At 39.2% G+C, this 26,586-nt stretch overlaps 1 protein-coding gene across 1 annotated transcript in view; it reads right to left on the minus strand.

Moving 5' to 3' along the window:
- LOC120789765 (protein unc-13 homolog C) overlaps positions 1-26,586 on the minus strand; it is a 99,649-nt gene that overhangs the window by 30,744 nt on the left and 42,319 nt on the right. Inside the window, exons 18-21 of the mRNA XM_040126743.1 lie at positions 21,292-21,381; positions 20,060-20,188; positions 14,094-14,227; positions 11,641-11,726 (exon numbers count right to left, since the gene is read on the minus strand). Coding sequence (XP_039982677.1) covers positions 11,641-11,726; positions 14,094-14,227; positions 20,060-20,188; positions 21,292-21,381 — 439 coding nt within the window. The remainder of the gene's footprint in view (positions 1-11,640; positions 11,727-14,093; positions 14,228-20,059; positions 20,189-21,291; positions 21,382-26,586) is intronic.

Here is a 26,586-nt window from a genome sequence, read left to right on the forward strand (position 1 = left end):
GAATGACAGTGAGACAAAATTTGTAAAGTTCACATTATTGATTAATTCTTAGCAGCATCTCTCATCCACAACTGCCTGTAGGCTATATGAAAACCTACTCTTTAATTCATTTGACAGAGGTGGCAGGCCTAATATGTGTTCCATCCAAGGAGGGATGTGTGGGACCAACACCAGGCTGTCATAAAGTAACCAACAACAAACTGGACAGTGTTTTCCTGGTCTTATGTGTTGCAAACCACAGATGTACTGTAGGTGCCAGTAACATCCTGGATGTACTGGACAAACCTCTCTTCTCTCTACATCACTGGTTTCCTCATTGGTTTGGTTAAATTAGATAATGATGAGTCTAGGGACAGCTTCTGCTTCATCTTTTTTTTCATTTCTTCAACTCTCCCTTTCTTCCAAATCGCATTATAATGGGTAATTTTCTGTTTTCACAATCATGACCTTTGGCACCGTACATTTGCTCCAAGCCACTCTCCACCTCCTGGACAACAGCAGTATGCTTGGAGAAGCAAGACTAGTCTCTCTTCTTCATTTGGTGAGACATTTTCATTACAGGCCGTGTGGCTGAGAAGATAATAATTAATCACCAAACCCATCCTATTTATATTCCACTTCAACTGTGGTTTTGCAAATAGCACATACATACACAAAAGTAACAACTGTGCCTGAATGCTTTCTAATTGTCTGTACGCACATGATCTAGCTTTGCAATCAAGCAATTGTAATAGGGCCTTCATATCTGGGTATGCATGTGGGTGTGTATGTACTTGTGTGTGCGCATCTGTGCATTCATACACTGTTGGATGTGTGTGCGCATTTGTGCCCTGCTTGTGGTAAACAGCATGGGCTGTCCCGGGGGAGGAGTGGGCTCAAGGTCCCTGGTGAGGATGTCATCTTGTCTGTATCAGCCCACAGGGACAGACAAACTCCCTCTCCTCCTCATTGATTTAAATGCCATGGATATTGTGATAAACTGCAGCAGTTCACCACAGCATTTCCATCCTCCAATTACCATTCAGTGAATATATCTATAGGAGCATGAGGTTAGACAGATTTGTTCGAGACAAAAGACTGGAGGACCAGAATGACAGCCAAGGCCAGTATAGTTTTCTTTGTTACGTAATTCCTTCATCTTGGCTTCTGACCCAGTTCTGTCAAAGGGCTTCCTAAGCTATATCACAGGACCTACTGACACAGCTCTGCTAAAACACCAGAGCCCACAGAGACACTAACTCCTGTTGATGTGACTCAAATATATAATGCATTAGGACACAACCAAAATTATGACTCACTTATGTAAGAGTCCACTCTGGTTCATTATAGTGAATCACCACTGCAGTGTAATATAGCTATATATAGATATATATATCTATATCTATATATATATCTATATATATCTATATCTATATATATATAGATATATATATATATCTATTTTTTTTTTTACATATTTCACTGCGAAATGTAACATTTTTTAAATCTTTTGTGAAACTTAAATCTGTACATCCACTTGTAAATACATTTATTTTTATCAACTTTATTAAAACAAGAGGGCATTTACAGGACCCTCCCTCAAGGTGGATCTGTGCATTGAATGATGGAGAGAATCTATTAAGCATTTATGAGATCTTTATGTTTGAAATGAATGCACCACTTGCAAGACTTAAGCGGGGCCTCAGTGCTTTATAAATTCTATCAATTTATAAAACCCATAAGTTGTTAACTGAGGTACAGGAGATCAGAATCAGAAGTGTGCAGTGCTATGCTGAAAAACTGCAAAGAGGCATTAGAGACGAACAGCTGGAGAACAGACTAGCTTAGCTTATTAAAATCACACTGCAAAACGTAACCTATAGCTATGCCTCAGCCCAACAACGTCTTCCTGTGGAAACTAAACTCCCACTGCTGAGGTACATTAATTGAAATTCAATTAAAATATTCTGGTGAGTGAAGCTGTTCCAGCAGGCTGAAGACGAGTTAATGGGCTGTGTCCTTTTTGTTGAAATTATTGATATTAACCTTTTATCAAGGAGCTGTTTTGATTCAGGTGACACAAGAGATCTGCTGATATTTCTTTCAGTCTAAATTATAAGTGTAATGGCTTTACCCTTGCTTCTGAAAAATCAATCATTTAAATAACGTGACCCTGTCGGTCACTGAACATGGAAAATGATGATAATGATTGTGTGTGAAAACCTTCATTACAACTAAGGAGTACCCTTTGGAGTGTTTACCTTGTAGGCACTATTGAATAAGTGAATGAGGGAATGAGTTAGTCATTCACTCTCACATCACTTCTTCTCCTTTTCTCTGTCTCTTATCTCATCTTTCCTCCAACACCCCCCCCCCCCTCCCTCTCACACATTCAGAGATCTGCACAGAGATGCTAAAATTAGCAGCATCCATTTCTGCACCAGCACTGGCACCAAATGCCTCCAAGCAGGAAGCAGAGGATGCATCAAAGACTTCATTAAGTAATGCACATGCGTGCACACAGACACAAACACACATATTCCTCTTTTATTCTCATTCATTCTTTCTTTCTTACTTACTTGCACAACTGAATGCTTGCACAAATGCGCGGTTGCACAAATGCACAGACAAACACAAACTGAGAAACACAGAACAACAAAGCAGGACATTCTGGCCCGCCTCCTTCAGGGTGTCTCTGTCAGCTGCCCACCAGTTCTCTGTGCCTTCTTATGTAAACAGGTCACTCTGAGTTACTTCTATTTGTTTGAATGAGAAAGAAAAGCTACAAATTGGACCTACAAAGTACCCCTACCCTCTACCACCTCACCATTGTCTTTCTCATTACTGTACATGCACGTATGAAGGGATGTGCACATACACACAGCAGGGTGCATGTGTGTACAGCATGCATACGTTACATATGTGACCTTGCATACACATATAGTGTAGAACCAATTTGTGCATTTTTCCACAGCTTTTCTATTGACTATCTCAAAACACACACACACACGCATGCACACGCGCGCACGCACGCACGCACGCACGCACGCACGCACACACACACACACACACACACATACACGCACGCACACACACACACACACACACACACACAGCTAACATGTGTTTGTCAGTATGTTGGTGGAGACAGGCAAGGTCACACTAGGGAATTACAGACTCAGAAGACTCAGAATGCTTCATAAGTACTTTTCTTACTAAATGGATGCAAGGTAGAGTCTGTGTCTGTAGACACACATTTTTTCCCCAATAACTCAAGTGTGTGTGTTTTTTTTTTTTTGCTAGACCTCTCACGAAGACACACGTGTGCCACTTAAATGCATCTGGCTATCCTTCCTCACAAGAGAGACACTCTTTTTACAATATAAAGCTGTTATATTAAAGCAGTAAACATAATTATGTGTTTTTAACTCAAACTCAGTGAGCCTTCATTTGGGTACTGTTAGCTTACACAGTAAGCATTACTCTGCGGGTCAGTGCTATCAATTCTTTATAGAGGATTTTATGAGTTGCACTTCTTTCTTTCTTTCTTTCTTTCTTTCTTTAAGGGGGCCTGTTGTCGTCCAATGCAGCATGGAACAATTTGAACATTCATGACACCCAATCTCTAACTGATTTAAGGTGAAAATTAAACATGTAATGTATGTAATATACAATCTGATATAATTGAATTTTTTTTACTATGGTAAATTACCACAAATTATAATTTTAGCAGGTCCATTTAGCCATGAGGTGTATTTTGATAAAATGTAGTGTGACTCACACAGAATCATTTTATCATCCAAATGACATGTAAATACACTGGTTACACATAAGCAATGCATATAATGTTTAATAGGCAGAATAGTCAGATATTCAATTCTATGTGTGATACATCCGAGCTTTTTATATACACAAATCTCACATACTAAGGATATTAAATGTGAGTAACACACAGGATCTAACATAAAGTGGGCTCTGCTGCTTCATGTAAAGTTGCCATATTTCAACTGTAACAATCTGTTTTTTATGTTGTTTTATAGATTATACAGTAAAACATATCATGTGGTATACAGTGCGCATGTTTGCAACACACTGTCATGTGCTTTATGAGCTGTCAAACTCTGCTTCATTTAACTTCTTCCCGGTCTCCACCAAACCAAACTTAGAACTCAGACAGCCAGTAGAACCAACAAGAAATCAGCAATAATTCATATGAAGTGCTCCTTTGAGGAACATGACAGTTATGTCCTCCTCCTGGCACGTGTTGCTGTGGGCGGGAGTGATGTACTGACAAGATGAGGCAAGGGGAGGCAAAGCAGGGGGAGAGGGCTCAGGCTCAAGAAGCCAGAAAGACCGTATATGTGACTGAGTGCATCCATGATTCTTGTCTCCTCTCGTAACACGGACACCCTCAGGCAAATCAGACACACATACACACAAACACACACTGCCAAAACCTGCTGTGACAGCAGTCAGTAACACCCTTGGTGGTCACATGCCCAGCTGCCCTGATTCAGATATGCACACCTACAAACACAGAGCTACAACTGCTCTCTCTGTCCTTATCTTTGATATAATATTCTTCACACAGCGGAAAGACAAATGGTCTAAATAGGTATTATACTATAATGAAACTATGCTGTTTTGTATAGTGGCATTAATCAGCATAAAAGACTTGTAATCACTTGAAAATAATAAACCTGTAGTGGAGTAATGTAGTTTTGTTTAGATTTTAGCAGTTTAATCACTCCCTGAATAAACACGTTCACAAGTAGGCAGTGTTCAATTGTTGCTCTTCAAATTGATAAAATTTGTCCCCTAAGGATTGCCTTCAAGACAACTTTCAATTGTCTAAAAATAATAATAATAATAATTTTTTTTTTTAAAAGTCACATAATTTAAGTTAATTTTGCCTCTAACTTATAACAATGTGTAGCTTTATGCTGATGACACACTATTCTGCAACTATTTACTGAATATAATAACATGTTGAATATATACGCAACATTTCTTTCTGTCTCTGGATTTTAAAAAACATGTTACATCCTTTACCGTCAAAAGTTGATCAGACTAAATTCATACTATTCTCAAGACTTGTGGAAAATTACCATCGTAATTTTAAGATCTGCTCTTTAACATGTGCTACAGAAGAGAGTTCCACTGTTGAATTTTTTGGAGTGCAGATGCATTGCTCATATTTGTAATAAAAACATTCATAGTAAAACAAATGCAAATTTCCAGCTCGGGCTTTATTTGTGTCGACAGCTAAAGAACTAACAATTTGTCTTTTATCAAACGCAATTAACTGGTATTCAATTAATTTTCTTCTTTATTATCAGAGCAAGTGTTAACAGTTTGGACTGGTATAATTTAGTCAAACCAGATTGCTGGATTACTACAATCCTCTACACTTAGTTTCACATTATGCCACTGAATTTGATTATGTGCAAAATATGCTGGTTTGTGTTACAACAGAAAACATACCATAAAGATGTTACTATTCTTCCAGACACAGTTTCAGAAAATACTGCGTTGCCAGATGATGAAACAAGGTTGCTGGAGGAATAATTTTCAGAGTCCTTTTTCTCTTTAGGGCACAGGAAGGCAATGGGTTAACAAGTAGCAACATCCTATTTATGACTGAGGGCAGGGGAAGTCTGAGAATATATAACTTCAACAATACCACTAGTGTGAGACAGAGGGTACTGATAGTCTTGACTGCTGCTTGATTAGTTTTCAGTAAATACTCCACCAAGGTATCACTGTTAATTTTGGAGGAATATGATGAGTGTTAAAAGTTATACACGTGGAATTTAAAAAAAATCTTAGGCTGGTGATTTCATATACATCTTAGCATGAGACATAATCCAGACATGCTGTTTTACAGCTGCTCATTGCCTCACCACAGAAATGCACATCCATGTGTGCACACACACCTATGAATCTACAACTGTCTCATTAAAATCTCATGCACGGGTAAATTTACAGTGGCATTCAAAAGTTTGGGCACCACCGGTCAAAATTTCTGTTACTGTGAATAGTTAAGTTGGTAAAGATGACCTGATTTACAAAAGGCATGATGTTAAAGATTTCTTAAATATAAACATTTCTTAAATATTTTATGCAAGATTACTTTTTTATTTCTATCTTTTACAGTTTCAAAATAACAAAAAAGGAAAAGGGCCTGAAACAAAGGTTTGGGCACCCTGCATGGTCTGTACTTAGTAAGTATCGCAGCTTGTAAACGCTTTTTGTAGCCAGCTAAGAGTCTCAGTTCTTGTTTGGGGGATTTTCGCCCATTCTTCCTTGCAAAAGGCTTCTAGTTCTGTGAGATTCTTGGGCCGTCTTGCATGCACTGCTCTTTTCAGGTCTATCCACAGATTTGTGATGACGTCTAAGTAATGGGACTGTGACGGCTGTGGCAAAATCTTCATCTTGCCCCTCTTGAGGTCGTCCATTGAGGATTTTGAGGTGTGTGTAGGATCATTATCCTGTTGTAGAAGCCATCCTCATTTCATCTTCAGTTTTTTTTTTCTCCTTTTTTTGTCTTTATAACAGACAGTGTGATGTTTGCTCCCAGAATTTGTAGGTATTTAGTTGAATCCATTCTTCCCTCTACCAGTAAAATGTTCCCCGTGCCACTGGCTGCATAACAAGCCCAAAGCATGATCGATCTATCTCCGTGCTTAAAAGATGGAGAGGTGTTCTTTTCATTAAATTCTGCAGCCTTTTTTTCCAAAAAGTTCTATTTCAACATTGGACTTGTTTCCAAAATGCATCAGGTTTGTCTGGATGTTCCTTTGCAAACTTGTGTCGCTGAATTTTGTGGCGAGGACCCAGCAAAGGGTTTTCTTCTGATGACTCTTCCATGAAGTTCATATTCAGAGTGCTAGGCAGCTGCTTAGAGGAGCACATGGCTGCTGATTGTTGGGACAAATTTTTGAGGAGTCAGAGTATATATAAAGCTTTGAAATATGCATCACCTGGCCTTTGTCAATGATGACTGTGAACAATCCACAGCCCTAACAAGCTAATTAAGGTCTGAGACCTTGGTAACAGTTATCTGAGATCTCAAATCTCTTGGGGTGCCCAAACTTTTGTATGGTGTTCCTTTCCTTTTCCTTCCAAAAAATAATACTCTAATCTTGCTTAAAATGTTGGAAAGAAGATTTCACTTTTAACTTTATGCGTTTTGGAAATCAGTTCATCTTCTACCCACTAAAGTATTCACAGTATCAGAAATTCTGACCAGGGGTGCCCAGATGTTTTCATGCCACTGTATATAAATGAATACTCAATACACATTCTGTATAGTTTTCTGGCAAAGGGCAGATCACATTTTAAACTATTTCACATAAAAAAATCATATTGCATGTACAGAATCTATATGCTTCCTATATGATTGTGTGAGTATAACAAGACACTGGAGTTTGCTTTGTCTTCACCTGACACCCGGTTGCCGTGGCAACTCAAGATGGTTCGGTAACGAGAAAGCAGCAGGTACAGTATAGGCTGTGTAGATGAGGATAAATCACAAATAATATTGTAGAGAGTACAGTTTAGCCCTGCCCTATATGAAAAGTGCCTTGAGATATTGTCTGTAATGATTTGGCGTTAAATAAATACAACTGACTTGACCAATAGGCTCCTTTGGTGCCTCTCTGTTTTTTCTCTTACACAAAGTCTAAAGAGCATGTCCAATCTTGGGACCCTCTCTGATCACCCAGCCTCTCTTACCACTGCTCAATTGTTTGAGTCTTTTGCTGTGTACACTAACCAGCTACAGAATGACAGCCAGTACTTGTCTCATTTTGTGCCATGCCTTTTAAATCTGGATGCACACTTCCCAGCACTGTTGTTCTGAAGTCTGTCGCTAAATTGCTGCTGAGGTCTCTGAGAAATTGGTTTGCTGGCATCCTCAAACCTGACGGTTTCAGCTTCGATACCACTGCATCTACAGCTTGCCTAACCCAGTGTTTTATTTGTTAAATAAAAACGCTTCACCAGTGCCCTATGCCCTGAAGAGATAATTCTATCTTGCATCCAGCCTGGAAGGACACAGGCACATTTTCTGTATGCGTGCGCTACTATCATCTGGTCTGAGAAATCGGGCTACGACTAAAGATATGTGGTGGCAGTGGTATGCCTGCCTGTTAGTGTGTTCTTGTGTGTGTAAGCTTTTGCGTGTGTACGTTACTTTAGCAGCTTCGTCTCCAGCTGAGTGTGTTCCTCACAAATGACCTCAGTCATCCTCCCCTCTGCTCTCACAAACTTTCACCCTATTGCCTAAAATGATGGAAATTGGGATTTATGGAATTTTAATTTTGACTTAATATTAATGTTTTCAAGGAGTGTATCTTTGACAAGAAGCTCACTCAGTCCAAGAATCTTGTTTTTTTAAACCTTTTCTTAAAAAGGTTTAAAAAAATGAAACATTTAACTTGTTCCTAGAGATTCACATCTTGTTTTAAAACTGATTTGGTGGGTTGTTTTTCTGCACCATCCCCCTGGCTTTTAATGCAGACTATTTCAAGTTTCACTTTATATTTAGCTCTGGATGCAGTGGGTCGAGCAGTGTTAATGGTTCATGATCTACAAGAATAAAATGGCTTTGCACAATATGGGACCTTTAATGAACAACGGTTTTGTAAGTCATATTTGATGTTACGCAGTCCATCTTCCTACCTTTTTCAGCTTCTCTTAATCAAGATTTTCTTCATAATAATAATAAAACTACTTATGCATTCATAAAAAAACTCATAAAAACTCATTAAAATTTCAAAACTATAATAACTCTGATACAACACTGTGTCCTACTCAACAAGCATTTTGTCCATACAAAGTTTGACTTTGACATGAAGTGCTCAGACAAGGGAGATGAAGTGTGTGCTGTGTCATACTGCATGACATCTGGGTAACAAAGCTCAAAAAGCCTCATTGCTGTATAGAGATATAGTGGTGGCTGCTGAGTCCTTAAGTGCAAACACACACACACACACACACAGTAAGTGCTATGCAAAGCAACTGGACTTTACTACAAGTTCTTGAAGATGTTTCACCTCTCATCTGAAAGGCTTCTTCAATTCTCTCTCTCACACACACACACACACACACACACACACACACACACACACACACACACACACACACACACACACACACACACACACACACACACACACACACACACACACACACACACACACACACACACAGCCATTTTAACATTCATTCACAACCCCAGGTGCATTAATTCCCCTCTGCATTGCACCCCCCCGCCATTAATCGTGATATCCTGTGGGGTGTGATCCAGAAGCCTCCAACCTAAAAAAAAAAACTAAAAAAAAACAGCTAATTCAATAACCTCCCGGAGGCTTCTGTTGCCTTTTGGGGAGCGAGATGGGAAAGAGGGGGTGGGGACTGAAGTCAAAACCCACGTTATATCAGTGAACATCTGTCTTCCTGCCAGCAGACCACATCTGAGACATACTGCTTGATCACTGTGAGTCTTTGCTGTCTTTGAAAAAAAGACTAACTCATGTTCACAAAATCTAGTCTAAACTATGAAGATTACAAGAATACTAAATGTGAATTACAGCTTGGGCATATTTTATATTTAAATTAGGCACTACATGGCTGCTGTGGAATGACTGATTTACACTCTTGAGTATTTAGTGGTCGCGGAGGAAACTGATTATTTTGGTTCATGCTACTTTACAGATGGTAAATCACTTCCTTTATATGGTGCAAATTCCTTTTTTATGCCTTTACACTGTAATATAGTAAGTTCAGTACTGTGTTTATTCGGCAATAACAGTGACAGAAAGTGAGCATCATGCGAACGTTGTAATGGCTATTGTGTATCTCTAATTATGGCAAATTCTGGGAATAAGTTTCAAACTTTTTGACTCACTACTACCTACCTACTGCCTGCTGAAGGTCATGCTTCAACAAGCTGCCCACTAGAAATGTTTTGAAGTCAGAGACACACGCCCCCTCTGCATCGGTGCCTCTCAAGGTTGTGGGTTTAGTACCTTGTTCTTCTCCCTGTACAGCCACCCACAGCTCCAACACCATTGTGAAATGTGCTGATCAAAAAGTTGTTTATTTAAGGATAAAAACGGGGCAGCCTACAGGAGTGAGGTGGAGGGGCTGACATTGTGGTGTAAGGATAACAACCTGGACCTGAATGTCTCCAAAAAAAAAAAGGAGATGCTGGTAGACTTCAGAAGGGAAAGGCAGAGGACACAGCACATACCATAGTGAAGACTGTGAGCAGTTACAAGTATCTGGGCGTGTACAACTGAGAGGTGCTGACTCGTCAACACACCACTCTACATTGGTGAAGAAAGCAAGGAAGCGCCTGTACCATATAAGGCAGCTGAGCAAATTCAAAATCTCCTCTACACTCTAACTTTCTACACTGCCATGATTAAGTCAATGTATCACAGCCTGGTTTGGTAAATGCTCTTCCCAGGACAAGAAGGCGTTGCACAGTGTGATAAGGTGCACAGAGCGCATCGCTGGATCAACGCTGCCCTACCTCCAGACTGGATTATTAAGGAATCACAACATTCTAATCTCTCTCCGAAAAAAAGGACTACCTCGTGTCTGTTCCGGGGACTACCTACTGGCAGACGTATCCCCTCCCTCACTGCAAAAGCTGAGAGGATGAGAAGGAGTTTCTTCTCCCAAGCCAAACGGGCTCAAATGGGCATTCTGCCCACAACTGTCTGCTTTTGCTGCATGGTTGTCTGGTTACACATGCTGGTTTATGGAAGGACTTCTTTTAGTTGTTTTTATTGTGTATTAACATAATTTTATACTTCATTAATTAAAGTAATCTGCTACTTTTTAATACCTCTCATTTAATATCCCTTATATTTCAATTTTTTTTAAAGAATTCTTTTACTGTGTATTTATTAAAATGGACAATTATTTTATCAGCATACAGGGTTGGCTGGGTCTATTGGAATTTTCGCTGTACCTGTATCTGCTGCATGTTTCCTTGATCCTTGATCCACAACTGTGCCTTCACCCCTACATGTCTAACTCGAATACTGAATTGTAAATCACTTGAACCCTTAAATGCTCCATGAATAATTGAAAAATAAAATGTCTATACTTTGGGTTAGGGTAAAATTATTACTTCATCTTATATTACTGGTGAAAACACTTGCACCGCACAATTACAAAAATACAGAAAAATTCACACATACACAGCTGCACACCAACACACAAACCTGGGCAACCCATCTGTTATTGATAGTGCCACTGATCAATTGTTTATCTTAAAAACAAGAGGCTCCAGTTTCTCTATAGTGGTCAATAAGGTGAAATCAGGGAAGTGTAATCTAGATAGGCAGTAAAGCTGACCAAAGCCAGACACAGCCGATAAACAAAACTGTGACACCAGCCAATAAACAGTGCTCAGACACACAGAGGTATAACACAGTAACACTTTAAACCTATCCCTGTATAGTTACAGAGGAAGGAGAGAGCATCAAATTAGAATGGAGTACACCTTACTGTAAAGTGTTACCTATCATTCTTTGCAATCAATCAATCAATTTATATAATTTCTCATTCACTCTGTTACACAAACACACACACACACGCCCTCAAGCAGGAGATAATTGTCTGATAAGCAACATTACTCACCTTCCATTGCATACTTCATATCCTGGGCAAAGAGGTTCCACGTGATCTCAGCGCTGATCTTGCCCACATTCAGCTCCTGTGGAAACCTGGTGGAATTGAAACGGATTCCAATCAGACTCATTTCCGTATAACGTAACACTCGACTGAGTGGCCTGCTGGCATGGCCCAGCCTGAATCTTTAACAAACGACTTAACAGATGTGCACAAGAAGACATGGTTGGTGAATCTAATAATCTAATAATCCCCTGTCATTTCCAAACCTGGTTGAATTGGGGCGGAATGGGAGATGCATGGATGGGGCTTTAAGATGAGAAAACTGCAGGAGGAAATAACAAAGCAAAGGGGAGAGCCAAAGACTGGCAACCTATTTGGCAAGTACTCTGCTATTTTGAATGCCTATAGATTTCCAGTCAAAGCTTGAATGTGAGATGTCAATGGTTTAATTATCTGTATCTTCAGACAGTGATGGGAGGACATTTATAGATGACTGGGCCCTGGTCTGAGAAAATTCCATTTATCCGGAAATGGTTTGCTTTTGCTGGAGGCCGCCGTGTTTTCCAACAACAAACACATCTGTCTGCCGATTTCTATTGAAGCAGTTATCATCTGCTCAGCCAGGACACTCCTGTGAAAACCAATGCCCAAGGGTGCACAAACACACACATATTATACACACAAACACTTCCTTCTTCCCTCCCCAACTTTGGTGCATCCTTTTGTGGAGCAAAGGAGCAAACACTGAAACTAAAAGGTGGATTTGTTCTCACAGTGGCAACAGGTGAAAAAAAAAAACAACAAACAAAAAAACAATCCCAGAAACATTTGCATCCTCTTTCATCGCAGTCGCTCTCAGAATTTCTCTCTCCACCTCGGTTTTTCTTCATGCACCCAAATTGTGTACTGCAGCCGAGGCAGACAATGAAAACCTTTCATGGCAAAAATGAATGTAACATTTGCAGCTACTGTTCATGCCTGTAGATGGTTTATAATCTACTTCTGTTTGGTGAAATAATGATGTTATGTGGTTTACAATCTGCAGAGTTTCTGGAAATAATCTCTAAAGCTTCTTATCCTTTGCACTTTTAAAAACAACTGCAGCATCCAATTTTATATTTCCAATCATAAAATAAAATTCTCTAGATCAGTCTGTTGGCTTGAAAATTTCTGGGCTAGACTCCCATGTGACTATTGTCAGCACAGAGCAACAGACTCACATTTTTTTTTCCTCTGCCAAAAGCTCCCATTATTTAAAAGGCAACAAGTCCATTCCTGGGTTTATTGTGAAAAAGCATTGGAGTTGTTGTCACTTTGGAACTTGACCAGGGGAATGTGGAGGAAATGGACATGAATATTGCAAATCTATCATTAGACAGTGTAGGAGAGAAGGCTAAGGGCATAAACAGAGTCTTATTAAGCATTGCAAGAGGAAAGAGAAAAGAAAAAAGGGGGAGGCAAAGATGTGAGAGGATATGTATGAGTGAGACAGAAAGAAAAATGGGCTTCATCTTATTTCTTCTAAGGCAAGCTCCACTTTATTTTCTTCATGTTTTATGATTTATTTGATTTGATTTACCAGCTCATCTGACGGACACATAAGCAAACACTTTGTACCTTTTTCAGCACCACCACCACAACCAGCCCCCTATCCCTTTTTTTCTACAAACAAATCTCATCTATTATGTAATTCAGCAACACTGTGTTCTCCTTTTATCCATCCATACTATGAATCACCATACAAACAAGGTATTTTTCACAGCTGGCTTCTCTGGCTGCACACAGCCTTCCTGTGCAACACTGTGCTCATTCATGTCTCCACAATTAGTAAAACCAATTTTCAAATTTACAGGAGCTGGTGGATTAGTTTTTTCCTCCATTACCATCTCTTAAAAAATGATAAACAAAATTATCTTAAGATTAATTCATATAAGGTGTTTATTTAAGAAGGATTTCTCTCCCTGATCTATTTAATCCTGTGTCATGAATAATGAAGCCCAAACTGGCCTTTATTAATCCAAATAAAAAAATAAATAAATACAATTTAAAAAAAAAATCTAAACAATGAACAACTAAGTAAATAATTTAATCAGCATGAGGCATATTAAAGCCTCAAACAGTTCCTTACAGTATCAGCTATTTACCTTTTTTTTTTTTTTTTAACAATACTTCCATACCAAAACACTCACCAAAATCTGAGTGAAAACTTAGCTTCTATCACTATGTTAGTGGATGGGCTTTATTTTTTAGCTTTGAACTATTTAAACGGTAGATACATTGGCAAATTAGAGTTACATGAAAATATTATAATGTTTACACTTTTTTCAACAATGTATTTTTAAGGAGAATATTAAACTGCTTATCACACAAGTTGGCATAGCAACTAATTAAGCGCAGTTCGATGTATTTGATCTGATTTCTTGGTACAAGAATGTACGGTATAATAAACAAGCACATACTGGTTGATGACTGGAGTGTAAGCCGTCCGGTCCTCATCGATTACAGACACCATGAGAGTGATGAGTTTTGGCCAGAAGTCCAGGTTCTTTATCGATGGACCCTGCTCCTCACGGGGAATGTCCTGCTTCCGGCTCTACGGAGGAGGAAATAAGATGGTCAGAGTGAGAGGAAAGTTTGAGTGTGCTGATGGTGAGGCAGTCTATACAATGAGAAGAAATAATAAATTACGAGATTTCGCAAAAAAGAAAATTTGCCTGGGATCGGAAAGAGAAAGCCAAACAAAGACGGATGTTGCACTTAACAACTTATCAGTGCATTTATATGCTCTGTATTGCATGTAAGATTCTTATCTTGCATGATATTTCTATGCAATTGATAGTATACTTGCAATTTATTAAAACTGAACTAAATAAGAAGTGAGGAACCGAAAGTTCCACTAGTGGCACATGTTCACAGTTTGAAGTGTGAAGATCATGGTTTCTCATCGAATGATGGGAAAAGGCAGATTATCAATGGACCTTTTATCAAAACAATGTGAGTTTGTTTGGTTGCACTGGAAAAAGAGTAACTGTATGTTCATAGCTGCTCAATGAGTGTTCGCTGCCCCCAGATTTCTGGGACTGTAGTTTTAAATGGCACTTACCACTAGTAATGACAGATGTTGCAAAATCAGTTAGGACAGAAATCTTAAGAATTACAACCTTCAAAGTTTTTTTATAAACATTACCACTATTCAGTAATGTGTTAATGTAGATGCGTGTTTGTGCGAGTGTTGCTGTCTCTGCTGTTGTCCTGGGGCGAAAGGTGATGAATCTAAAACCACTCACTGACTCTACCATCTGTTGACCCCACACTAAGTGTGACCACACTGATCTCCAGTCAGCAAGTGACAGTCACAGTCTTTTACTCTGCCAAGAACAAGTACCACAGAGAACGAGCAAGTGTACATACTGGAACAAACTCAGCCATACTGACAGATCTTTATCATACACAGACATGATTACATGCAAACACACCCACACTTTTATGCACACTGACATTGACAATTATAATAATAATGACTGTGGACTGCTAGGACACCCTTCCAAAAGGAAGGTGTAATACACATTTTCTCATTTGTGTATGTAATGCTGACTGAAGCAAAATGTATTTCTGATTAACAGAAAATTGTGTTAAAAACGAAACTTGGTCAAATGAGTGGCTGAATAATTCAGGTTGAATTATTTAACTTAGGTGCAGCACACAGAGGAGATGTTGTAGGAAGTGCTGAGGAAATGAAAATGCAACATGATTCCACTTATCCTCAGTATAATCCTTAGAATCTAATCAAGTTTTATAATAATCAACTTGTGTCTGATGATATTGATTCTTGGTTTAAATATCTGGTAATGCAGAGCATGTAACGCTAATGCATGTCCTGCAGACACAGCCGACGGAGGAACCATAGAATTTAATCTCATAAGAACAAGTAACAAAGATAGGGCTTATGGCTGATTCTGCACCAGCTGATCATATCAACCTTGGGTTCACTACTTTAATCATTTGCAAAAGGGCTTCAAAACACTATCATATTGTGTGCCATTGCCATGAAGGAAAGATTACTACTCTTCCAAGACATGGTGTACATCTTTAATGCCTTCCAAAAGAGGTTCTGTCTCAGGCATCATATTGATCAAAAGCTCATGTTTTTCTAATTTGCATTATCAGTATGTTTGCTATGTAGTAAGACACGATAAACTGGGTTCCAATATGGAGGTAAGAGGGAAGCAGTCTGAGCTTGGGTAGTGGGTAGTTTAAGCTGGACGCATGACTGCACCTGGGTTACCATGTATCCAAAAGAGTAAATCATCTACAGTATGTGCTACTACGACTGCTGAAGAATGGCTGAGAAGTGAAACAGCACTGCTCAGCGTGATCATAAATTAAGTTAAGTAACCCCAAAGACAGATTTGCTCGGTACATCAAGTATGGCATTCATAATATTAAGAGATTAACAAGTGATTATGTGTGAAAAGAAAATGAGCAATTTATGAGTTTGGATGAAAGATATACTGCAAGAAATAGGCCTGAAATCCACTTTGGCCCCTAACTCATAGTTTACCAAATTATAATAGTGATGCATACTTCAAAGAGAAAAGCCTGGTATGAGAGGCCTGCGCCATCAGGGGGAGATATGCAGCCAGGTAAATTTCTGTTAAATTGGAGGCATGAATAATGAAACAAATGTCTCTGCAGGAGGTGAGTCAGCTATGCAAAACCTGTCTGTGCATGTATCTTTGTGTGTGTGTGTGTGTGTGTGTGTGTGCATGCATAACTGTATGCATATATGAAGGACACTGAAGGTTGTGTCATCCCTACTAAATTGGATGCAGTATGCATCTTGCTAAAACATTGTGTAGACTCCCTTTGCTTATCTGCATTCACCTCAAGTAGGTGCAAACACATTGTTAAAGGTGATTAAGTAGCCTGCTGTTTTTTTTTACAGTCAAAAACACACCAATGGGCTTGACTCTCAGTGGTACTAGGAGGTGAATACTGTACTGAACTAACAGCACACTATTGTTCCACAACTTCCAGTGCACAGAGTGATGGCGGGGACTGGCAGAAATATTCATAGTGCCGTATCTCTCCTCTAGAGGGAAGCCAGTAGTTTATGTTTATTGGTTGGCACTTTCAGTCCCTGTGTGGGAGAAAGCATTTGCATTAGCATACGACTTGCTCCTCATCAATTCTCACAATGTGACACAAATTACAGAGTCTGTGATTGAAGGATGTTCTCGGAGAATGTGATCAAATTCCCAAGAGAAAGAGCTGTGGGTAGAACTGAGGCTGCTGCAATAAATTTTAAGGTGCAGTCAAAATACGTTGTATGTGTACATATTGCATGTATGGAAAAATCAAAAGACACATCTGAAAAAACAACATCTTCACACACAGTTAAATTAACCACTTGGGTATTGTTGGTAAATGTGAGATAATGTCAGCGAGAGAGATACTTATCAAAACACTTAGAATCGCTTGCTCAAGAACAAGTGGAGTTGATTTCTAGCTCCTCTGTGGCAATTCAAAAAAACAGGCACAGTGGATTCCTACCTGTCAGCGATTACCAACCCCCCTCTTCAAAACCAGATTGCGTCTACTTATGCATTAATATTTGCATATTGCATATGCATGTGTGCTTTTATATGTAAATTTTTTCATAGATAAATGTGCATGTTACTGGGCATTTCTGGCCTCTGCACTATCACTGCCACTCCACATTCCTTCACACTGGATGAGCCAGAAGAAAACTACAGTTGTTTTCCCTTTTGCCCTTTTCGATGATTCCTTTGATCTCTCTCCCTTTCTCCTTCTTTCTTTCCAAAATCCTCCCTCTCCTGCCAGGATTTAAGAAACTGATACGCCAGATTCCCCCCACCCATCCCCCTAAATCATTTTATGCCCAGGCCGAGGCAGAGAGCTTTGTTGTTATGTTATGCAAGATGCTTGTCTGTGGCTGGAATATTTCACTGCCTTCCTGGCCATCTTGTCAGCTGTTCTGTCACCACACTCAGTCATTGTTAGCAACTAGAGATATGAGGTCTGAAATGTGTTCTATCCTCTGAGTCAAAGGCTACCTAGTGTATGTGAACACAATAATTCATATCCAGAGTGAAGTTTGCTTTGGGGTGAAGCTGATGTCTTTTTCTTCTGCCTTGGAGGAAACGCTGATGGAGAGGCTGTCTACTGTGAAACTGTGGTGGACGAAAATGTAATTAGTGAGAGCGTCTATCTCTCCGGTTTGGTAATTGCTTACAACCCTCAGGCTGTTTAAACAAAGGAAGCTTATTATTCATTTACTTTTGAGCGGATTTCACCCTATTATGGCCTAAAAAGACATTATCTGCTGTGGTGTGGAGGCCGTTCTGTTTGGGAAGTAAGCCTTGAAATAATCAGGTGGAGCTGCCTTTTTTGATTATTTACTCAGGCAAGGCCAAAGCAAGTATACTAACACATGGAAATCTTCATGTGTTCAAAGTAGCAAACCAGAATTGCGGACTGGGTGATGCTCTGTTCCTTGAACTTAGTAATAATAACGAGTCTGTGAGTTCTAAATTTGAGGACATGCCTCCAGCTTCTCATGACATGCTAGTGATAAAGGTTTAAATATATCATCCACGTTGAAACTTATTTTTGTGCTCATACAATATCCATCAAGACAGTTGAGAGCCAAAAAAAAAAGCAGCAGGGATGGTGATTTGCATCAGGTAAATCCTGCATGATGCTCTCTATTTCTCAGAAAGTTGAATTCCTTCATGCAAAGTTTGCAATAGACATGGTTGACATTTTTACTGGCATTGTCATACATCCACACAAGGCACACTAAAGCTGAAAGAGAAAGTATGATGTCAGATTTATGAGGTGATACCATATAAACACATGAGGAAAGGAGAAAGGGGATTCCAGGTTCTGTCAATTTTTACCTTTAGTTTCTGACAAATTAATTAAGAGTGTCCCTGAAGTTATAACTATATTAAGGACAGCCTTTAATTAAAAGGCAAATTTTCAGGTATTCTTCTAAATGAATTTAAGCAACTACATCACCAACCAAAACAGCTTACTTTTTGCAATGATGCAGACAGTAAGTTAATTAAAACTCCATTTAGCATCAATTATCTAGTTTGTGCTGCCTATCTGCCTGGCTCATTACCAAATGTTAAGTTGTTAGTTTGTAGATAAAATGTGATCTCATAAATCTGCAGAGCAGGTATGTTGTGAGTTGTTCTCAGTAAAGTTCGGCAGCTCTTGCTCACACTGTCTTTACTCATCAAATCAAGATTCAGTAATGTAGAAAGTATCACCAAAGAAACTTTAAAGTAACAATTAACACACTAGCCTAGATTTTTTTAGTCTGCTTGCCATTTTCCTGTGCATATTATCCATAAAAATACAAATCCTCTTGTTAGAAATTGTCTTAATCATTATTTTTGTTTGTTTGATTTTTTTGACTGTTTGCTTGCTCTGGTTGGGCCAATAGTTGGCTGGGTTATGGCTTTCAAGCCCAGGGAAGCCATAAAAACAAAAATCCATAATGAAAGAAGAAAAGGAAAACTAAGGCTGAACAGGTGGCAGACAAACCCCATACACCACTAAAACAGGGGCAAACAAATGCATTTCTAAAATTATTTATCTATTTGCATTAATATTCAGCAACATTTGTTGTAGAAGCCCCCCCCCCTTGCGACCTTCAAAGGATAAGTGGTATAGCTAATGGATGGGATTTGTTGTACGATGTACAAATGATGGCTGGTATAGTGTGAGTTTTTCCGCTGCACAATGTAAGGTGTTGCAGGTGTCTACTCACAAACTACAGTAGGACCCTGTCAGCTGCAGCCCTTTTTAGCTCACTGTGGCTGTTTCTGGTTCTACTATTCTTCCCTGCAATATTTAAAACTGATCTACACACCAAATAATACAGAATATGTCCATATCTAGTTGAGTTGACCTGTTTTTACTGAAGAATGAAGCTATGCTAACTCAGTAATAAACTAATTTTAAAAACAAAACTTTCTCTCTAGTCACTGGCACAGCCACATAGCTGTACAGGCAGGGAGGAGACATCACGGGTTGGCCATTGCAGGCCCTGCTGCCTAAAAAAACCACAGTAAAGCAGCACAGCTAACTCCTGCTCTGAGGCTGTAATGGAAACGCACATAATCAGGGCGCAGCTGATAGCAGACTGACCCAAGCCCATGAAAAAACCCTGTAAATGCTGAAGTAGCACAATGTTCAGTGTATGCACATCTTCATTTGCAATATGTAATGTGAAAAATATAGAGATCTAAAGAATTTTGCCGCTGTTAGCTTTGTGCCTGGCGTAGTGTTGTAGAGTCTTTATGTTTACCTGAGTAACACAAGTCAAACTTTTATGAACTGAAAAAACTGATAGGAGGTACTACCCAACTGGAATGTGGAAGCTGTTTACCTGGTCGAGGAGTTGATTGTATAGTTCGTGACAGTTATCAAAAATGTATTTGTACGTGGAGTCCAGGCAAGCTTTCACGCAGTCCTTCACCACCATACTGGCTCTTGGTGGACTCTGGAGCTCTTGTACCTTGACAGACAGAAATATATAGTACATTCATGATTCAAATGTATGTTTTCAGGGTTAGATGTTCTCCTAGGTCTGACAGCAGTTTATAATATATGACAATCATTCAAAAACTGTACATGATGTTAGGAACCCAAATCAATGGCAGTTACTTTATCTTAAATGCATGTCTATGTATAGTACCATCAGTTGTATGATGATGTAATGATATCATATTACATGTTTGAAATAATTTCCTTGTGGAGAAGAGAGCTACCTACTTCTCTTATTTACTTATCTATAATGTATAACATACTTGACATTTGGCCAGACTGGCATGTAGGTGCATGTTCAGTATACATTATATACTGAACATTAACTGTAGCTCCTGTGTGTGAGCAGCAGTACGTATACACAGTAAAGCCCAACATGGCCATGGCACAGAGTGAAAGCTTTGGTAACCCAAAGTGACAGTTTTTCATTCCTTTGCTCACAGCTGCCATCTTAGCTATGCCTCAGTGCTCCAGCATAACACCCCCACTCCCGCCAAAAGAGCTGAATACAATCAAGCTTTTCATGTAGCGGGAGACGAGTCGGCATACTCAGGGAGTGAGAAGAAACAAGACAGAGCTTGAAGCATTTTAAAACATAGAGGATTACTGTAGCATGCAGGCCAATACACATTACACAAACACAACCCCAATGCGTAAGCATATAGTCAAAAAATTTTGCAACAATATATCATTTGGTTTTGAATGGTCAGGGACAGGTTTTCAGGAATTATGTACCTATACATATATGAAATGTGTCTAAAATCAATCTGAGTTTATGTTTATAATTGAATTTTGGCAGATTTTATAAGCCATGACCATGTACTGAAGGTGTCTCAGTCATTCAGTCAAGGGCACAGCAATAAAAGGTTATGACTGGCACTTATTTTAGAGCTCTACAAAGGTTACTTATTGTTGTGCTCTATCATCATTTACTGCAACGTTTATGTTTCTTCCAATTTCTCTTAAATCGAGTGTCATGTTCCCCTATCGAACTTCAAATTTTTCCCTGCCCATACAACCTAGATACTCTCTCTCTCCCTCACACGCACACAAACACACACACACACAAGCTACCTTCATCCTGAAGAAGGTGATGCTGGTCAGCAGATCAACAGTTGACTTCAGATCTTGGAGTCGCTCTGGGTTTCCTGCAGGAAAATTATCCTGGAGCAAAAGAGAGATAGGAAAATAACATGAGGAGAGAGGACATCTTGTTGAAAGCAGCCTTTTAACATTAAACACCCACCCACCAGATCACATTGGTTAGGCCAAAACATTGAAATTGATTACAGAGCAATGCCCAGCAATCATAACAAAATGACTGTCTGTCTAATCGTTTAGTGGACAAGGGAGGTCTCTGCTGATGAAAACCTCTCTTTCAGGGCCATGAAGTCATCAGGCAGTGCAGAGCACCGTGACGGGGAGCATATAAAGCCCTGACAGCCCTGAGGAAAAGCATCACTGCCCTGTACATTATCCTACTTCTCCTACTCTTTCAGTGCTCTAATAAAATTTTGCTTGTTTTCTATCCATCCTCTACCTTGTAAATAAATGCAAACCAGAGATTCAGGGAAGCCAGATCTTTACAGCAACCTGTAGGCTTGACAGCACAAGTGTAGAAGAGGTCTATCTGAAATCAAGGCCCGTCAGCAGAGGGAAAACTTGCCTGACATCTTTTGGATGTGAGCTGCATAGAGGTTTTTACTGGCCTGAGAAATGATTCAAGATGACCCGTTTTCAAAGAAGAATCAAAAAAACACTTAGCAGACATTGTAATTTTCAAGAATAATTGTTCAACACAGACCTGTAACCAGCTCTCAAAGCTAAACAACAGAGTGGAAAAATATGCGGATGGCCTGCTAATGCCTCACACACAATCAGCTGTCTACTGAGAGCTTACAAGATATTTCTGTAGACACGACATGATTAATAGGAAAGTGTAGTTTAGAGGTGAAAGTGTAGTCCCCAATAAAAATAAACCAAACATCCTCCAGGCAAACAAGCTTGACACACATCTTATAGAAGCCCGCAAAAGTGGACCAGTTACACTATATTTGGCTGCTGATGGGATAAAAAAAAAAGAAAAATCAATCAGAGTGGGTTTTTTTTTTTTTTGCCTGAGACAAAAGGAAAAAGTTTGCATCACTTTCTTTTATATGAACAATATAGTTGTTTGAGTATTTCATCATTTGTTTCTAGATGAAAGATTGTATTCAGTTTAAATTTTAAAATGTGATTTAAGAAGCCTGAGAATCCTGTCTCTCTCGGTCCCTAGCAGACTCCTTTTAATATAAATCTGTCAATTTCAGGGAAAGAAAAGAATTTTCTTGCAGCTACTGTACCACCACCTGTCTCATTCACAGCAGGGAGCCCATAAATGCCAGCAGTCACTACCCTTTCTCTCTCTGCTAACACTGACATTTCTCTTACAATAACCTCACATATGTGTAGCCTTCAGACACAAGAGAAACTATCAGTCCCTTTGAAATGTGGACATTATAGCTTCCACTGCAACCTTGAATGTTGCTATCTGTACACCTCCTGAAATCACTGTGTTGGAACATTTATTAAAAGGTTCAAAATGTGTTCTATCTGTTTATTTAGGGAGTGAGAATTGCAAATTTTATAGACTGAAACCAATTAAGACTGCATGTGATTTTGTTGCTAAAAATAATTCTGAAAAATAAAGGTGGCTAATCCACTAAAGTGACTGCATTCCTGAAGTAATGCCGAACTAATCTGAGTTTTCTTGCTTTTCTAATAGAAGCACTGACACCTTTATCTCCGAGAAGAAAAGCACTGTAGCAAGAGCTGAAATAACACACAAAAATGTCAAATTTCCACTACTGCCTGTCTTCCTTCCAGTGTTAGTTGAGGTCTGATCCATTGTTTGGTTTTGAAATTAAATGTTTCATTCAAACTGCAAACACAATAAACCTACATCATATTCCATACATTTAAATGGAAAAAATACTTCACAGTGTAGCATTTTAAATCTGTTAATTAGTGGATCCTCTTACATAAAAAACTAATCTGTCTGTCCAATTATGGTGATTGAAGTGGAGTAAAGTCAAGTGCTCACTAACACTCATGGTTGCTGCAAAGGAGGTAGGTGGTTTCCTCACAAAAACCAAATGTCGACATACCAAATGTTATGAACAGCTACCAATCTAATTTGGTATTTGACAGCCTGTTTTGATTGCAGATGGTAAGGATTCACAACAGTGCATTCATTATTAACTTTGGGATGTTTAAACAGTTTAAAAACAGCATGTACTTGTGAACGGGTAAAGGAACTGTATTCCAGCCTCTCTCTAGTGCTGATTCATCCAGGGCCTAACTTAAAAAATGGGGATGTTAATACCAATGCACAGATACCTCCTTCTCTGTAGAAACACTGCTCTCAAGGTTAGTTGAGAGCAAAGGCAGTAACAATGGTGTAGAGAGCTGTTTCTAGCTCTAACAGCCACTATGTCTGAATACACAAAAACCAGAAATAAGAAACTCCAACTTCATCAGCAAGAAAACAACTGAAAATGAAACGAATTTACTGCCCGGAAGCAGGCAAGCATACTAAAAAAACAAAGCATCCATCTCTGAGCCAAAAGCAGAGACAACATAAGCACTGTCTTCCAAAGATGACAGAAAGTCCATTATGAGATGGGATGAAGAGTGAGTGATGCTGATGAGCTTTTGGTTCTTTGTCTTTGTTGTAGTCTTCATTGAATATTTTGTTGGTCCACTGCCTACATTGAGTGCAAAGCTCCAAAGCAGTGACTGTTTTGTAAATTTACTCAAAATAAAAGACTGAAATATCTCATTTACAATTAGGATGGCAAAAGAGCTCTGGTGCATCCTACTGTACTTCTATCAGTGGTCCTTGAGATGTTTATACAACTTGATTGGAGTCTACTTGTTCTTACTTGTTATTAATTGAATTGTTTGGACATAAGTAGGCAAGGCGCAAACTTGTTTCACAGTTGATGGTGTATTTTTGAATAATAACCAAGCCATGAGGTAGAGAGAATTGCCCACAAGACCTGCAAGACAGGATTGTGTCAAGGCACAGATTTGGGGAAGGAGACAAGAAAATGTCTGCAGCATTGAAAAGTGTCCCTAGAGCATGGTAGCCTCCATCATTCTAAAATGTGAGACATTTGGAACCATCAACATTCTTCTTAGCTATGGCCATCTGGCCACACTGCGTAAAAGCGGAGATGAATTAGATTGAGAGAACCTAATGAAAGGACAACCATCGATGCAGCACTCTGCGGATGAGACCTTTATGGTAAAGTAGCCAGATGGAAAGGCACATGACAGCCTGCTAAGAGATTGCCAAAAGGCACCCGTACAACTCTCAGACCATGAGTAGCAAGATCCTCTGGTCTGATGAAATGAAGAATGAACAATTTGGTCACAATTCCCAAAAGCATTTCTCGAGGAATCCAGGCACTGAGCATCACCTCATTGATACCGTTCCTACAGCCAAACGCAGTGTTGGCAGCATCATGCTGTGGGGATGTTTTTCTGTGACAGGGACTGGGAGACTAGACAGGATAGAGATAAATAAATGCAGAAATGGATGGATGAAAAAATATAGAGCAATCCTGAGTGAAAATATTTTCCAGAGTGCTCAAGATTTCAGGTTGAGGAGAACGTTTACATTTCAAAAAGGCAACGACCTGAATCATACTGCCAAGAAAACGCATAAGTGGCTTCAGGAAAACTCTGTGAAAGTCTTGAATCGGTGGGGCCATAGTCCAGACCTGAACCCTATAGAGCATCTCTGTAGAGACACAAAAATGTGCAACAACGCTCAAAATCTAACCTGGGTGAGAGTTAACGAAAGGTGTGCCAAGATTGTAGGATTATTCCCATAAAGACTTCAGGCTGTCATTGGTGTCAAAGGTGAATGTAAATGTGTATGTAAATGGGATATTTCAGTTTTTTGTTTTGAATAAATTTACAAAACATTACAAAAATCCTGCTTTTACTTTGTCACTGTGGAAAACTGTGTCAAATTGAAAAAAAATTGACACAGTAGAGGGGGGGGAAAAAAAAAAAAAAAAAAAATGAATGAATCAATTTTAAGATGGGTCTGAAACATAGCAAAATGTGAAAAACTTGAAGGGGTCTGAAAAATTTCTGTATGCACTTTAGTTACAGTTAGGGTTGGGTGCTGTCTACCAAATTGGCATATACAGTGAAACATTGCGATGGACGATGACATTGTGGGTGTATGGCATCATCCATCGGCCAAACCAAAACAAGTTACAGTGTATCATTATTGCGGTATTTTAAAATTTAACACTTAGAGTATTATGTCTCTTCATGTGATGTAACATTGGGTTGAAAGCTAAAATCAGTTTGGATGACTGTTGTAACTGTCTATTATGCTCTGAGCAGATTACAGAGTCTGCATAATGGCTAAAAACACCAGGCAACAATTGGAGCGAGTGCAGGTAATCATGTGTTAAAAGAGATTAAAAGCAGTCATGCACTGGACCTCAAAATGCCATGGGAACATTGCACCAGTCAACCTGCACTCTGACCATCCTGAGCGAAAGCATATTTCACAGATTATGTGTCTGTTTGTGTGGAAAAAGAAAAGAAATCCTCTAAACCTAAAACATAAGGCTTAGGTCACTATCCTCGCTAGTTACCAGCTTTAATGTTGCTGCTGATCGGTGTACGTGTATGGTTATAAAGAATGAATATCAGTGCTTCTCTATTGTTGGTTGAGGAGAAGAGCCCTACACATTTGTAACATTGAATGCTTTGCCCCAGTTTCTGCTTTTGTCCTTCAGAGTTGGCACAGAGATGTCTCATCTTCTACACTCTTTGAAAGGCGATACAAGCTTGTCTCCTGTGCTTGGATTTTCACATTGCCTGTCAAAAATTTCAAAGGGTTAGCTCTGGATTATGCAAGTTTTGCTTTGCAATTTATCCAAAACACTTGTAACAACGCTGATGTAGCTTTGTTCTCTAAACATATTCTTTGTCCAGAAACTAGAATTGATATCTGTCTGCCATGTGGGGATGACAGAGGCTGGATGTATTTTTCTATAGTGGACTGCGCTATAGAGAACATTTGTGGACATTACCACAGTTTTGTTTAGCGTTATTAACAGCTCAATGTGATCTAACTTGCTGTAGAGAGCAACAGGTACAGTTTGGAACAACTAATTCACTATATGTTCTTTTCAGTGTAAAAGGCAGCAACATCTTCTGTACCACACAAAGCAACAAACGAGCTGTTGCATTAAGTTACCTTTTCTCTAAATGCCCACTGTAATTTTGCAGAGTTTCATTTTAAGAGAATAGCACACAATTCCCTGGGGTGCTTACTGAACAAAAATCACTTTATAT

This window comes from Xiphias gladius, chromosome 1 (genome assembly GCF_016859285.1).
Source record: "Xiphias gladius isolate SHS-SW01 ecotype Sanya breed wild chromosome 1, ASM1685928v1, whole genome shotgun sequence".
Classification (NCBI taxonomy): domain Eukaryota; kingdom Metazoa; phylum Chordata; class Actinopteri; order Istiophoriformes; family Xiphiidae; genus Xiphias; species Xiphias gladius.